This window comes from Pipra filicauda, unplaced genomic scaffold (assembly GCF_003945595.2).
Source record: "Pipra filicauda isolate LSUMZ 115617 unplaced genomic scaffold, ASM394559v2 scaffold139_size1960392_pilon, whole genome shotgun sequence".
Taxonomy (NCBI): Eukaryota; Metazoa; Chordata; class Aves; order Passeriformes; family Pipridae; genus Pipra; species Pipra filicauda.
Genome location: NW_024103873.1, coordinates 1017127 through 1032884, shown reverse-complemented (window position 1 = coordinate 1032884; position 15758 = coordinate 1017127). Strand labels below are relative to the sequence as shown.

The following is a 15758-nucleotide window of genomic DNA, read 5'->3' as shown; positions in this document are numbered from 1 at the left end:
GAAAGCAGGCTGGGATTCCTGAGAGCTTTGGGAGGTTTCAGACACGTTTCAGAACAGAAAACAGGAAACCTGTAACGAGAGAAAAAGCTGCCTCCTTTAAACTCCAGTTTTGAATGTGAGATATTGGTAACAAAGAGCATATTGATTTTATCAAAAATGAAAGAAAAATACCTCAGTGAAGAGACAGAAAATATTTATCCATTTAATTAAAAAACAAGCAAACAATAGAAAACCGTAAAACAAAACAACCTCATCAAATTCCTCTTATTCTCCCTGGAATGGTGACATTGGCCAGCTTGGGGTTGGGTCTTGATGAACTGGGTCAATCCATTTTTGTTTTCAAGGGCACTTCAGCTTTGACAGGAGGTGAAGGAGCAGATTTGGGAGCTCCCCTGGTGAGCAGCCATGGGGGATGACTTTTGGCTGTTGGTTTGATGGGTGTGAGCCCTGGGAAGAGATCTCAGAGAGGAGAGGGTCTGGCCCCTGGGGTTTGACTGGAGGGACCAGGATGTTGTGTTTTTCCATCCTCAATAAAAACACACCAGTAATGTGGAGGATCCTAAAACACAGGACAAAGACTCCAGCTGAGTCTGGGGGAGGTTTGTCCACATCCAACTGGATGTGAACGTTAAAAAAGGAGAAGAAAGGCTGAGATGATGGATTTTAGCTGATGAAAACAGGTGTTCAGTTCGGACATTTGGAATGTTGTGCAGGAAGGGAAAATATCTTTTGCAGGTGTCTGCAACATGCTCTGACACACAAAGTGCAACTCTGATGGCTGCAGTTCACATCCATTGAAAGACTTTTCTCTCTGTATTCAAAAGAAATGGGAGGAAAACTCTACCCTTCATACATATAAGTTTATGTTCCTTTTATGTATTGTGTCAGAAGTGTTGGTAAAACCCTCAATATATGCTTTTTATACTCCAGCCTGAAGTAGTTCATAATTTATGAACAGTGGAAAAAGGCTTAAAATCCAAAAAGTCTCCTAAGGAATATGAGCAATGCAGCCAATTCTGAAGCAGCTTTGGTTTTTTAAGAGTGCAGAATATGCTCCTTTTGATTTTTAGCTAAAAAAACTGCTGTTGGCAAGTTGGAATACAAAGAGTTGCCACAGATAAAAATTGATATTTCATTCTTTCTTTTATTTGTAACTGAAAAAAGCAGCACTTGGCTCTGTTAGTACAGGTGAGGGGGGGGACTGTAGGTGTGCACTCGTTGCTTGTCTAATTAATAGTGGGTTAAACAGGTTAAATGTTCCACTTAAATGTCACCAGTCATTTCTTACAACAGCAGTCGTAGGCATGGACAAATTAGGAATTTAACTCTTTTTTGGAGTGCCCAGCATTTTCTGTGCACCCACAGCAGTTGGTGTCAGCTGAAAATCATTCCTCGGGTAGATTAAAAATGAAGAACCCTGATCACAGAATCCCAGACTGGTTTGGGTTTGGAGGGACCTTAAAGCCCATCCTGCCCTGGGCAGGGACACCTTCCACCAGCCCAGGTTGCTCCAAGCCCCGTCCAACCTGGCCTTGGACACTTCCAGGGATGGGGCAGCCACAGCTGCTCTGGGATGCTGTGCCAGGGCCTCAGGACTGATCAGTTGTTGTAATCACTCTGAGAGCTGCCCCAGCTTTGCTGCCCCTGGGCAAAGTGCTGAGCGAGTCCATCCATCCCCATGGTCAGCACCCTCTGGGCTCCTCCAGCAGCTTCAGCTGGAACTTCTTTAATCTTCTGTGACTGGAGCACTCTAAAGTCTTGCTGTCCACGAGCCCCAGATGTAAAACAAATCTGGCAAGGCTTTTGGAGACAACTGCTGCCTTGCACTGCAGACCCAAGGCAGCCCAGCTTTCAGCCTGATCAGCTCCTGTGCAGCTGCAGAGCAGGGACACGGCCCTGCCCAGTGACATCTCCATCCACATCTCCAGCAGTGACAGCCCCAGCTCTGCTCACTGCCAGCAGTGCCCTGGCAGCCAGGAGGGCCAGTCCTGCCCTGGGGGCACCAGCCCAGCATCACTGGGTGAGGGAGGGGATTGTCCCTCTGCTCTGCCCTGGGGTGGCCTCTCCTCCAGTCCTGGGGGCAGTTTGGGGTATCACAATAAAGGAAACATCTAAAGCTGTTGGAGAGTGTCCAAAGGAGGGACACAGGGGTGGGGAAGGGTCTGAGGGGCCACACAAGGAGCAGCTGAGGGCACTTGGTGTGTCCAGCTGGAGACGAGACTGAGGTCAGAGCCCAGCAGGGTCTGCGGCTCCTCCCGAGGGGCAGCTCCAGCTCTGCTCTGGGTGAGCAGGGACAGCACCCAGGGAACGGCTGGAGCTGGGACAGGGCAGGGTCAGGCTGGATCTCAGGGAAAGGTTCTTCCCCCAGAAGGTGGCTGGCACTGACCAGGCTCCCCAGGGCAGTGGGCACAGCCCCAAGGCTGCCAGAGCTCCAGGAGGGTTTGGACAACGCTCTCAGGGACAGGGTGGGATTGTTGGGGTGTGCATGGCCAGGGGTTGGACTGGATGGTCCTTGTGGGTCCCTCCCAGCTCAGGGAATTCTATGATTCTGTGAAAGTTGACATGTTTGTTTGGGTTGAATACCAACAGATGTTGGGGTAGTTAATCACTGTGAAATGTTTCATGCAAAGTTCTCTCTCTGTTCACTCTGCTGGATCTGCAGCACCAATTTTGCTTTAAGTGGCTGATTTTCCTCTGCTGTAGGAGCTGCAAATGTCCACGTAACTGCACAGATATAATGTGTATCCTGGGGAAATTTGCTCTCCTGTGCTCCTGATCTCTGTGGAATCAAAGGTGCTGAGCCCTTTGCGGAGTTGATCCTGGGGAAATACAATGTTTATTTTTCTGAGAAGGCAGGAAAGCTAATAAATACTTGTAGAGTGCTCTGCAGAGACAAAATATGAGAATGCAGAAGACGCTTGTGCTGAGGCATGAAGTGCTGACCTTTCCTGAGGCAGAAGGCTCAGATCATTATATACGATCATGTTTGTGTATATTGCAAAGCTGTTTGTTCCCTCTGTGGCATCTCAAGTGAGAGTTATGGCAGGTTCCTTAATTTAAGGAGCAGTCCCAGACTGTTACTCAAACAATTGCATAATGGGTCTGGGGATTAACATGCTGTCAGCTCAATAACTGCTCAGGGACTTTGGTATCAAGGAGAAAATAGTCCTGAACAATATTCTGGTCTCTCTGTTGCAAAAGTCACCGTCACACTCTGCTGGGAGGAGGAAAGCCATGGCTGCTGTGTTGGCACAGAGCTGAACTGTGCCCAGGCTGTGGCTGTGGGACAGGGGTGCCCATGCTCAGCAACCTCCACGACTGTTCTCCATCAGAAAGTATAAAAAATAAACATATTTTTGCTTAAGTCAGGACCCTTCATTCTCCAAAAGTTGATGAAGGGTCTTCCTGACTTTCAGCCAGCGATGGCAGGTGGGGATTTAACCTTGGTTACATTCAGGGTCCCAAATCACCTGCTGCTGGTAAAACCAGAACACCAACAAAAGGACACAGTGATTACAATGGTTTGTGTGCTGTGTTTGATTTAGATTGCCTGAAAGGAAGACGTTATGGATGTGCACATATACAGTTGTCTTCAATTGTTTAACCACTTTATTTGTGTACCTTGAAGTCAATGGAAAGATTGTTTCTTTGGCTTGTACGCTGTAAGGGAACTTGGTGGAGAAACAGAGATGGAAACAGTGAAGGCAAAGCTCAGCTGGAGCCACCAGCTTTAGCTGACTGCTGCAAGAAGTGCCATGAGTGTTTGAATATGTATATTTATCAGAAATTATTTTTTTCTACAGATCCCACAAATCAGTTATGCCTCAACTGCACCAGAGTTGAGTGATGACAGGCGCTATGATTTCTTCTCACGTGTGGTTCCTCCAGATTCCTTCCAAGCACAAGCAATGGTGGACATTGTGAAAGCTTTGGGATGGAATTATGTATCCACTTTGGCATCTGAAGGGAATTATGGAGAAAAAGGAGTCGAGTCCTTCATGCAAATTTCCAGAGAGGCAGGTAGGCAACGCCCGTCCCCCTCCAGACAATGCTGTGGAAGTGATGAATGTTATTTTGTACCAAATGTGATATTATTTTTCTAGAACTTACATTTGATTCTAAGGTTGCTTCAGTTCTTTGCAATGCTCTGCAATGGCTCCTAGATACTCTCATTCCTGAATTGCTTATGGAGCTTCAGAGTTTGAAACCTCAGTGGCTTTCAGTCATTTCTGGGGAAAATAGAGAACCCTGAGCCTTACCAAGCTCCTGCTGTTGCCCTGGAGGGCATCCTGTGGTGTTGCCGTGGGTAGAAGGGAGATTGGAGAATGCTGAGCTTTTCCCTCTCCCCAGCTCGGGGTCCTGTGCCCTGACCCTCGTTTGTGTCACACTTTGTTCAGCTCTCACGTCTCTGCCTGGCTGGGGTTGCTTTGCTTTCAGTCTCTGGGCTAGTTCAGTTGAGACAATTCTAATGTTTCCCTCCAGTTTGGCAGTTTGCTTTTGTTTTCTGCTACAGAACCTAGAAGGGGGCCTGTGCTGAAGGTGTGAGTGCTGTGTGCTCATACCCCCATCCCTGTATCTTATTCTTCAGGGTAAAGAGCTCTAAATTTTCCCCAGAGACACCAGAGTGTAGGAGGACTTTAGCTGGCTCTTTGGGGAATAGAGGTACAAATCCTTGGCAAGCTGATTTGCAATCCAGAATCAGAAGGGCTTGGGAATTGAAATGTTTCGAGTTGGATCCTGTGCTGGGAAGGAGAAATCAGCAGATGCTGTAATTCATTCTTGGTGATAAGTGCAAGGTTCCAGAAGGCTTCAGGGGTAGAGCCTGATGGGGAACACGACGTTGTTGTGCAGGAATAAGCTCTGTTGTATTCCCAGAATGAACACAGACCTCCCACCCTGTGCCTGCCCTGGCATTGCCTCAAATAAAACCAACCCAGTCCCAGCTCAGGGGATGGGGTCACTGCCCAGCCAGGGCAGGGCAGGAATTGCTCTGGAGCAGCCACTGGAGGTTTCCATCCCTGTGGCTGTTCCAAGGCTGGATGAGCAGCAGCTCTGCCTGCAGAAGCACCAGCTCGCTCCCAAACTATCTCAGGGAGCTGATGGATCCCTCCTGGCAGCATCATCCCAGAGCACGTGGAGAAAGTGCCTGTGCTTAAAAGAAAGGGGCTTTGGAGAGTGGGATCTGGAATTGTTTCCTTCTATTGATGTCACAGGAGGGACCTGCATTTGCATAAATGTGTCTGTTCCTACAAATGCATATTTATGTGGTATTAAAGAAAATGGGGTTGGATTTAAGACAGCAGGAAGTGACAAATGCCAGAGTTCATTATAATTTAAAATTGGCTTTATTTGCAAATATCCACTGTTGCAAAATCATACCCGAAATATGTTCTCTGTGTCAAGGACAAACTCCAGTGAAGAATATTGTCCCACTTTATAGACCTTCTGGAGAATTAAATTTATTATGTGAGCTGTTTGTGTAGACAACATGTAATTCCACATCCTTCATAAAAAACAAAGCACAAACCCAAACCCACCCCCTGCTGACAGCAGCTCTGCATGCAGGGGGATGTAGGTCGTGCCTAGGAGATGAAGGCACTAACAGGGATAGTGCATCATCTTCCAGAGGCTCTGGAACAGGAATAATCCGATCCCCAGCGCTGCTGCTGCTTCTTAGGGCTGTGCTGAACTTCTTGTGTCGCACAGATAAAGCTCAGGTGAAGTTCTGAGGGGATTTAATACCTGTCAACAAGTTCCCTGGGGTTGTAAAACCCTGGGAATGTAAGATCCTGTTGTCTGGAGGTTTAATGGAGCTGTGCTGCCTGGAGATACAGGTCCTGACCTTGAATCCTTGTGGAAAAACGGCACCTTGTTCCCTGACTTTGGGGATGGGTTGTGACCCTCTCCCAGGTGCTGCCTTGGGGGTTCACGTTGCAATGTCCCTGCCTGGGGGAGAGGGTGTGGAGGGTGCCACATTTTTGGGGTTGTTTTCCCAGTGCCTGAGGTGGCAGTGTCTCCATAGGGACACTTATGCCTGGAAAGGGTTGAACAGGCTGCCAGGGGATTGCTGGAGTAGCAGGTTGGGAAGGAGCCTGCTGAAGGAGCAATGAGCACCACTCATTTCCCTGCCTTGTGGCTGGGGGAGATCTTTAGCAGCTCCTGGATCTCTGTTTGAAAACATTGGAGTGGTCAAGAGCTGCTGGGAATGTGGTGTCAAAGGGGAGCAGAGGGGACAGGGGCCTTCATAAACTGGAGAAGTGTCACTGAGATCATTTGCACTTCAAATATTAAATGTATTTCAAGGGATCCAAATGCACGTGGCCTGAGTGAGGTGTGTAACTGTGCAGGATCTTTCCAAAGCAGGGTGACATGAGCTGTGCTCCTGTGACACTGCCAGGGTGGGAGGGAGGGATGGGGTTGTGATCCTGCTGCTGCCAGGAGAGTGGATTAATGGGGTGCTTGGGGTGCTGGTCAGGGCCATCACTAATTGGAAAACTCGGGCCAGAAGCAACAGAAATGCAACAGGAGAAGGAATTTTTTTCCTTAGAGAGTCCAGTTCTTGAAATGGTTGGGCTGGGGATTGTTTACCTCTTCTTCCCAGCTTGCAGGGTGTACTCAGCATGCCCTGAAGGGGTAAGGGGAGGATGGAGAGTGGGAGAGGGGTTTGGGGGTGGTTTACCTCATTTTCCAGGGACCTAAGACTTGTGATGTCCATCAGGAGTTGTGCTGTTGCTCTCACAACCCCCTGTCAGGAGGGGGGAGCTGGGGGGGGGAGTCAGGCTCTGCTCCCAGGGAAGAAAGGGCAGGAGGAGAGGGAACAGCCCCGAGGGGCACCAGGGGAGAGTCAGGTGGGGTGTTCGTGAAGGTCTCTTCACTGAAAGTATTATCCAGCCCTGGCACAGCTGCTCAGGGCAGTGTGGAGTGACCAGCCCTGGAAGTGCTCAAAAGCATTTGGATATATGGCACTTGGGGCCATGAGGAGCAGAGCTGGGAGAGGTGTTGGAGCAGAGCTGGGAGAGGTGTTGGAGCAGAGCTCCTTGTGCTGGTTCTCCCTGCATGACCAGGGGAGCTGCCAGGAGCAGCCCCAGGAGGAGGCATTTGGTCCCAAATTTGAGGCACGCCACAGAGCACAGGCGTCATCACCTCCCAGACAATTGTCTTGTAGCTCATAATGAGGTTCTTTAGGCAGAAAGGAAGATTTAGTCCATAGGTACCAGCACATTTATTATCTCTGGCCTCGAGTCTGCAGCGAGCTAATTATCTAAATTCAGTGTTTTATCCCAACTTGTTTCTGATCAGCCAGGATCTTAGGAAATCTCAGGATGAGTAGAAAGTGCTACCCCTGCTTAGTTTTCAAATATGCTTTAGCATATAAAGACTTTGCTTGATCCTCTGAGTTAATAATTCTTCACAAAGTGACTTTTATTATGAGCACTTCAAGCGAGTTTGAATATGTCATTGTGGCAGGAGATGAAGATTTGAAACATGCTCTGCAGTCTGTGGGATTAATAAATTAGGGGAATGGTCTAATTATGGAAAACCTAAAGGACAATTTCAGATTATTAATGAAACTACTGAATACTTGAATTTCAAAGATTAATTCATCTTTGATTTTTTTAAAAAGATTAATCTGTACCAGAAGGTTAATTGCTATCTGTAAGAAATATATATATTGAAGTCGTTAGCAAAAGACCACTTGAATGCCTCCTAACAGATAAATGAAAGATCTGGAGTGCATTTATTAAGGCTTTCTCTCCCCCAGTGGCCCGTTTCACACCCCAGCACCCTGGCTGTGCTCTGAGCAGCCCTCGGTGCTCCCTCACCCCGCTGCAGCACTCGCGGGGGAGGAGGGGGATGCCCGGAGCTGCAAGACTGTGTCTGCCACCTTCATCTCTTCCCTCTGCCTTCCCACGGCTCCCTGAGCCAGCCTGATCCCAGAGACCAGAGCTCCTGCCCAGCCAGGCTGGCTCTGAGCACGAGCTGTGTCTGCAGGACCAGAGCTGTTCCTGCAGAGCTGCCTGTCCGTCAGGCAGGGGCTGGATCTCCACGCTGAGGAGAGGATGCTCCCAGCTTCTTGGAAAGGCTAGAGCAGAAAGAGTCTGGAAAAGCTTGGTGCCTTTCTCTGAGTGCTCAAGACGAGCTCAAAGGAGATTACAGCTCCTGTGCACTGTGCTGATGTGACTCGTGCACTGAAGTTTCTCCTGAAGACTTTCGGTCGGTGCCGTTCGTTAAAGCCTCGGCAGAGCAGGAAGGAGAATCAGCCCTAAGCCACCTTAGCACAGAGAGCACAACACTTGTGACGGTCTCTTTATCTTCTTTTCTCCTCCTTTTCTGAAATATTCATTTCTGTAATTCCTCAGTCTCCGTGATCCTGCAGGCGCCTCTTACGCAAGGGCAGAACATCTGGGTGAGCTGGGGTGGCATCACTGCAGGAGCTGGGGGTGCTCAGGGACAAAGCCCAGAGCTGGGGGTGCTCAGGGACACAAAGCCCAGAGCTGGGGGTGCTCAGGGACACAAACCCCAGAGCTGGGGGTGCTCAGGGACACAAACCCCAGAGCTGAGTGTGCTCAGGGACACAAACCCCAGAGCTGGGGGTGCTCAGGGACACAAACCCCAGAGCTGAGTGTGCTCAGGGTCAGAACCTTCAAACCAGGGCAGAAAGGGGACCCCTCTCATGGTTCCCTGCCCATGGTAGGGGCTTGGAAATAGGTGATCTTTAAGATCCCTTCACACTCAAACTATTCTTTGTTTCTGTGATTTTCAGTCCTTCTTGCCCTCACAAGTAGATTTTTTTTTTCCCCAGCAGTGCTACTGAACAGTATTTCTTTACTATTTCTCAATATGAATTTGAATTTCTTGATCTTTTTTTTCCCAGCTTTACCCTTGGTACTGAAACCCATGTGTGTGTCCACATGGGTACCCCTGTGTGGGGCACGGTGTCCTTCTGTCTGACAAGTGAAGCTGTGCCAGGGCAGGGTCAGGTTGGATCTCAGGGAAAGGTTCTTCCCCCAGAGGGTGGTTGGCACTGACCAGGCTCCCCAGGGCAGTGGGCACAGCCCCAAGGCTGCCAGAGCTCCAGGAGGGTTTAGACAACACTCTGAGGGACAGGGTGGGATTGTTGGGGTGTCTGTGCAGGGCCAGGGGTTGGACTGGATGGTCCTTGTGGGTCCCTCCCAGCTCAGGATATTCTGTGACTCTGTGTGTCACTCCCCCAGAATCTGATGAACCACTGTTTTGCAATGCATTGTAATCTGTGCATTAAATATTATCCTCTCTAAATTCATTGGGTTTTTTTACAAAGTAATGACATACAATTAAGTAGCTCCTGCAGAAATTATTGTCTATGGGTTTTTTATTTGTAACAAAGAGTGTCTTAAGCCCCTTTACCCACTGAAAATTGGAAATACAACAGCCTTTCCCAGAACTTTGTTATTTGTTTTCTACACTGACTTGTGCTTCTCAGAAGAACTGAGTCCTTTGATGTGGGTTTTTGGTGATCTGAGTCATCTCCTGGTGCTTTCTGTGACACTTTCAGCGTGGAGTATCATCAGACTCTGCTCTAATTCAGTTCCTCTGCTGATGGGACTGACACTGGTGAGAGCCAGGAGCTGCTCTGTCATCCCTCAGTGATTCACAGAGCTCTCGTGGGCTCCTCTAGGTCTGCTCAGCTGCCTGCTCTGATCCTCAATCTGCATTTTTGTAATAGAACTTAATTTTTATGCTGTCTGTTGGGAATTCCATTAGCACAAATCAGTGCTGGGGAACAGGAGAGAGTGGAGTCACTGCACGAGGGGGTTGTACAACTGTCTGTGCTTCAGAGGGGAGAGGAGACTCCTCTGTCTGTCTCCAATGGAGAAATGATTCCTGGTGCCAACCAGAAAATCCTGCTCTATTTCCCTTTTCTCTTACATTCTGGTGCTAATGAAACATCTCTAGTTTTTCTCTTGATCCACTGAAGCCCTACTCAAGGGTTTGGAACACTCATTGCAGGGAGCAGTCACTTCATAGCATAACTCAGAGTTTGAACCCAAAAATGAGAAGGGAAGGTGAAAAAGGTTAATGGAATCCCTGTGCTGGGCAGAGATTGTGTTGGCCATGGTAATAAAGAACAAACAGGATGTTTTAGGGGAGTTTTAGCACGAGATGCTGGCAGTGAGTGATGCCCATCACCCAGTGATGCCCCAAATTGAGGGTCTCTGATCTCTGTTCCTTGTGGCAGCTCACAAACCCAGCTGTTAACAGAGCCACTGCTCAGATGGAAATTGGGATAAGTCATTGCTTGGAAGGTGATGGGATAAGGTGGTGTGCTGTCCACCCTGATGGCTTCATTGAGCTGGAGGAACAGCCAGTGTTCACTGATCTGCCTCTGCCAGAATCCAGGGGCAGAAATCCTGCAGCACTTCAGGCAGAGCAGCTGAGCCTGTGTGGTGACAGACTGGTCCAGAAATCTGGGTTTGAAGTGCAGCCTGAGGAAACCACTTGTGTTCATGTGGTTTTTAGCATGTCTTGGCTCTTTGGAGGGCATTCCTGGAATTTGAGGATAGAAGGTGGTTCGAGGCTCAGGGAGTTTTCCCAGTGAATTCCTGGTCCTGCAGACCCCTCCTGTGTGGGGTCAGTGTTGGCAGGAGGGGATGGAGGTCTTGGGGATGGAGGGGCTGCAGTGCAGGGCTGTCCCTTTGTCGTGGGTTGTGTTCAGTGATTCTGCTTTCTGATGGGAATGCCCTTTATTCAATCTCTTGAGAGCCTGTTTTCTTGATCAAATACAGCCAAACCAAATACATAAACCACTCATAAAATCAAGTCATTTATATCCCAACACTTCAAGTGTTTTCCATTTTTCTACTTTTCCCAAATATTCATGACTGTGTCCTTTTGGTGTGCAGTGAAGATATGTTGAATAATATTGTCGTGAAATCTATTATTCTCTTTCCTATTGTCAAATAACGAATGTTTTATCATTTCAGAAAAAAATAATCAGGAGCAATTGCTGTGTGAAGCTGCAGCAGCCTGGGCTGTGCTGCAGTCTGTCAGGGCTAATAGGGTTTCCTTTTAATTGTAAGTGATCTGCCTGGAGATGCACTTGCCTCGATCCTCGAGGGTGGTTTGGGTTGCATTTGGAGCTGGATGGTACCTCTGAGAGCGGAAAAGCAAAGTGACTGTGTCACTGTGTGCATGGCCAGTGCTGCTGTGCCTTTTCCCTCACTTGTGGGAAGTGCTGTCCCTTGAAGCAGTGCATGGGGGATGTCCTTAAGGTGATGTCTGGGCTTCTGACTTGATATTGGATAAAACTCATTATCTGCCTGGCTTAGGTGTTCAAAAACCCTCAAGGCACCAGCCTGTGTGTTTAGATTATCCAAACACTGGGAATGCAATCTCCATCTCTTTAGCGAGGGCTCTTCCTCCCTCAGACATAACAGATGTCCTGGGCTGGCTGGCTCCGTTCCCTGAGCAGTAAAGAAGAGTGATGAGATCTGAGCTGCCCTTTGGAAGCATCTACTTCTCTCTCTTGCCTCCACAGGGAGTGTTGGCACCAAATATATGTGCGTTGTTAAAGAATTTGAATTTTAAAAAAAACTTGCAATCACTGGTATCCATGTGATAGATGTATTTTCTTTTCTCTTGTCATCATTAGAAGATAAACACCTGGTGTAGCTTTACAGGGTCCTTATGATCTCCTTCAGGAGAGCAGGGAAGCTGCTGGGCACAGGGAACTCAGGGTTTGGATGTGCCCCTGGTGGCACTGAAGCAGCAGGAGCCTCAGTCCAAGGTGGGCATTCTGGGATGGGATCAGCAGGGGCTGAGTAATTCCTTCTTCTCCATAGACTCAGGAAAAATCAATCAGATAGAGCTGGGGAGAAGGAAAGAGGTAGAGATGTGAGAGGATGATTGCCTTTGTGCCTGCTCACGTGGCACCTGAGCCCAGCCCCATCCTGGCACACCCAAATTCCACCCTGTCCTGCCACTGATCTCACCCAGCTGCTTCTGGAGAGCTGGAACAGGCTGCTGTTCCTGCTACAGCCTCAGCCACTTTATTGATAAATATCTGCCTTTTTATGGCATTTATTGACCATGTGGAGATTGCATCTCAAGGACAGAATAAAATTGAAATAGGCAATTCTTGTTGCTGAGCAAATAACCACCAGTGTCCTTTAAAAATGTTCCCCCAGATTTAATAAACCTTCCTGGGATGGGAGAGGGGTCACACGGGTCAGCTGGACAGAAGTGGGTGGTGAAGTCCTGGTTAATCCAAAGCAGAGAAATGCAGTGTTGAGCTTTTGTTTGTCCCAGGGAAGTTGGACACCCCCAGGGGATGCTCCTGTGTTTGGCCCTGGGATGCAGAGGGGAAGATGGTGTTTGGTGCAGGTTCAGTAAGTTTTTCATCCCAATCCAGGTGCTTTCATTTGTTCTTTGGCAGGATTTCTGCATCTCAAGGGTAATGGTTCCTCCTGGGAAGGACAGCAGGATGGTGCAGTCGGAGGAGCAGGAGCGTTGGTGTTTGTTCTGCAGCCAAGTTCTGCTGGGGAGGAGAGAAATGGGTGAAGAAATGATGGAAATATTGGGAATGGACTAAGTTTGTTAATGTGCATTAGGAAGCCTGAGGAGAAGGTACCCTTGAAGTGCAGAAGGTGGTGTTTTGGGGAGGAGAAGGGGAGAGAATTTGGGTTTAGTGAACAATAAAAGGAACAGGTCCGTGGAAAGGGCAAGAGAGGGATGAAGAGGAGAAGGAGAGATGAAAAGCTGTAAAATGAAAATAGATAGAAATGGTGGGGGGTTCAAAGGCTGAGCCATGGGCAGGGGAAAGTTATCCCTGAGTAAGGAAGATTTGCCAAGGGAGTGGGCTGGAAACACACCAAAACCACCGATTTCAGGAACAGAATTGACTTGGATTGTAAAAACTTAAAACTTCTGCAAGATAAGACAGAAATTCTTCCCCAACTCCCTTCTTTCTGCTGGGGGCAGGGAAACCAGGCTTCCTAGAGGTTTCCCTCCGAGTGCCTTTGCTCTCACCAAGCTCCTCCCTTGTGCCTCCCAGCCTTCCTGGGGGGAGATGTGGAGCCTGTGAATCCTGGCTCCCATCCTGACTCCTGTGCCTGTTCCAGTGTGTGGTGCAAGGCATGTTGTCAGCTTTCCTGAAGGAATGGAATGAATGTCATAAAAGCCTCCTGCAGAGGATGCCCCTGCTGTCATTTTGACTTTCCCCGTGGAAAATAGAGATGGTGTGATTACACTGAGATTTTCCCATGGGATATGTCTGTTGTGCAAAGTAGGATGAATTTGTTGGGACTTCACTTGGGACCAGCTCTAAATGTGTCTCTTCATCTGAAGGGTAATATATAATGGGATGCAGTAAGTTATTCCAGTTTCTGTCACTGAAATCCTGTATCCCAGGAGGAAATACAAAATATTGCCTCATCTTGTACCTTCCATACTTCACAGTCCCTTTTCACTTTGTGCTAATGCAAAGAACAGCTTTCCCAGCCGTGGGGGAGTAGCAGCACATAAATAATTCGGAGATGCCTCTTCCATCACGCGCCTCCCCTGCCTCCTTCATTCCTTCTCCTTCCTCAGACAACTGAGGATGACAAACACCCCGAACCCTCCACACTTGTGGAAGATGGCTTTCATGCCCTGCTAGTGACCTTCTGGGCATGCCAAAACACTCCCTGGTCTGTCCCTGAAGATGTCTGAGCCCTCCCCTCTGCAGCTCCTTGTGTAGGAGGCAAAGGTCAATGAGAGGAGCAAACCCCTCTAATGGGGGGTGTGTGTGTTCCCCCTTGCAGAGTCACAGCAGGGAGGGAATGATGATCAATGGAGTTCTCAGTCTTCCCCCTGCATGTTCCTGGGAAAGTTATTTATCAAGGCAGTGTTTGAAGTACTATTTGCTGTACTGTATCCAAAGGGTACCTGAGCTGGAAGGATGAGCTGCAATACTGCACTTTAAGTGGTTTCCATGTACAGGCAGGACGTTGGGAAGATGTATAGAGGTGTATACAGGCACTTTATAGCTCAGGCTGTTCTGCTCCCTTTCCCTTTGGTGTTTCAAGATTTATATATTTTCAATCTAAAATGAATCTTATAATGGAGACTGTCATCATTATTTGAACACGCTACCAATGCCCTTATTTAAACAGAAACCTCCTGTTGATGGTGCCCCACCCTCTTTCCAGGCAGATCCCTTGGCTGGTCCTGTGTCGTGTGATGGCAAATTATGGTGTTTTCCTGTAGTAGTCCCTGTTCACAGCATTTTTGGGGTGTTAATACCAAAAGGTTGGTAAAAAAACAAATTATTTAATTATCAGCAAAAGACTTTGCATTTATTTTGTTGTGTAAATGAAATAGAGATGAAACAGGTTAAACATGGAAATGCAACTCCAACATTTGTGTTTGAGAAATGAGCAGATGTCGCACTTCTCGATGTGGTTCAGAGTGCATGGGGTGTTTGGGCAGGGCTTGGACTTGGTCTTGGAGGTCTTTGCTGACCTTAATGATCCTGTGATTTTGTGCAGATGTTGGGGGTTTGAATTGGCTCTGTGCTGGCTCTGGGTGCTCTGTGCTAGCCCTGGATGCTCTGTGCTGGCTCTGTGCTGGCCCTGGGTGCTCTGTGCTGGCTCTGTGCTGGCCCTGGGTGCTCTGTGCTGGCCCTGGGTGCTCTGTGCTGGCCCTGGGTGCTCTGTGCTGGCTCTGTGCTGGCCCTGGGTGCTCTGTGCTGGCCCTGGGTGCTCTGTGCTGGCCCTGGGTGCTCTGTGCTGGCCCTGGGTGCTGCCGGACGCGCTGCAGCCGTTTCCTCACTCTCAATAACCAGCAGTGCTTCTCTCGGTGCTGTTTGCCTGGGAGAGCCCAAGGCTGATGAGGAGAGCTGACATCCCTGGTCTAGATGAGTGTGTGAAATCCCATGTTCTGCTCGAGGCTGGGGAAGGCCCTGCCTGTGCTGCCCAGGGAAGGTGCATCACCCATGGGAGCAGCAGCACAGGTCCCTCAGGGCTCGGGTCCCTCAGGGCTCGGGTCCCTCAGGGCTCAGCTCCCCAGCAGCTCCCCGAGAGCCTGGAGGAACTCCCAGCCTGCTGTGGGGTTCGACAGAGCTGAGGAAGAGCAGCTCAGAGCTGCCCTCCCTGCTCTGTTCACCCACTGTTCCCTGTCCCTGCCTGAGCTCCCTGTCCCGGGCGTGCTGGGGGAGCTGCTTCTCTGGGCACCAGAACATTCCTGCTGGTGGCCCCACTCTGGGATCAGGGAGAGTGGCTTCCTAGGAAAAATAGAAAGCAGAAGCATTTCAGGGAGCTGCCTTCCCATGGCAGAGTCGCTGCAGCTGCGAGAAGCCTGGCAGGGGCTCTCAGCCTGGCAGGGGCTATCGCAGGCTGGGATCAAGGAAGTACTCTTTAAGCATTGATTAAAGATACACCATAATTTAATTCCCTGGATGCATTTTGTTTCTCCCCTTAATTCACTAATCCACAGCATCTAATCAACCCTTTCATTGTCTCTCAGTTTATCTTATATCTATATTTTGTTCCTTTTCCAGCCTAATGGTGTTTTCCCTCAAATTACTTGGTTCTCTTTGTTCACTGTCTTCCTTCAGGAGTATCCCCTGTGCTGTCCCTTGGTCCCAGGGAGCACTCAGGGCCAAGCCCAGTTCTCTCCAGACATGGCTGTGCTCACTTATCTTTATTTATAATGACTTGGCTTCCTCAGGACCAAGGCCTGTGTTGAGCTGTGTGATCAGAGCTTTCTAGGAGAGATGTCCTCGGGTTAACTTCCACCCC

General features: G+C 48.9%; 1 protein-coding gene across 6 annotated transcripts in view; it reads left to right on the top strand.

The window, feature by feature from the left end:
- The window catches only part of GRM7 (glutamate metabotropic receptor 7), a 227238-nt gene that overhangs the window by 83603 nt on the left and 127877 nt on the right, over positions 1 to 15758 (top strand). For all 6 annotated transcript variants that reach the window (XR_005562453.1, XR_003545520.2, XM_027746429.2 and 3 more), the window contains exon 2: positions 3804 to 4020. Coding sequence is in view for 4 of the 6 variants with exons in the window: in XM_027746429.2 (XP_027602230.1) it covers positions 3804 to 4020 (217 nt within the window). In the remaining 2 variants the exon portion in view is untranslated. The remainder of the gene's footprint in view (positions 1 to 3803; positions 4021 to 15758) is intronic.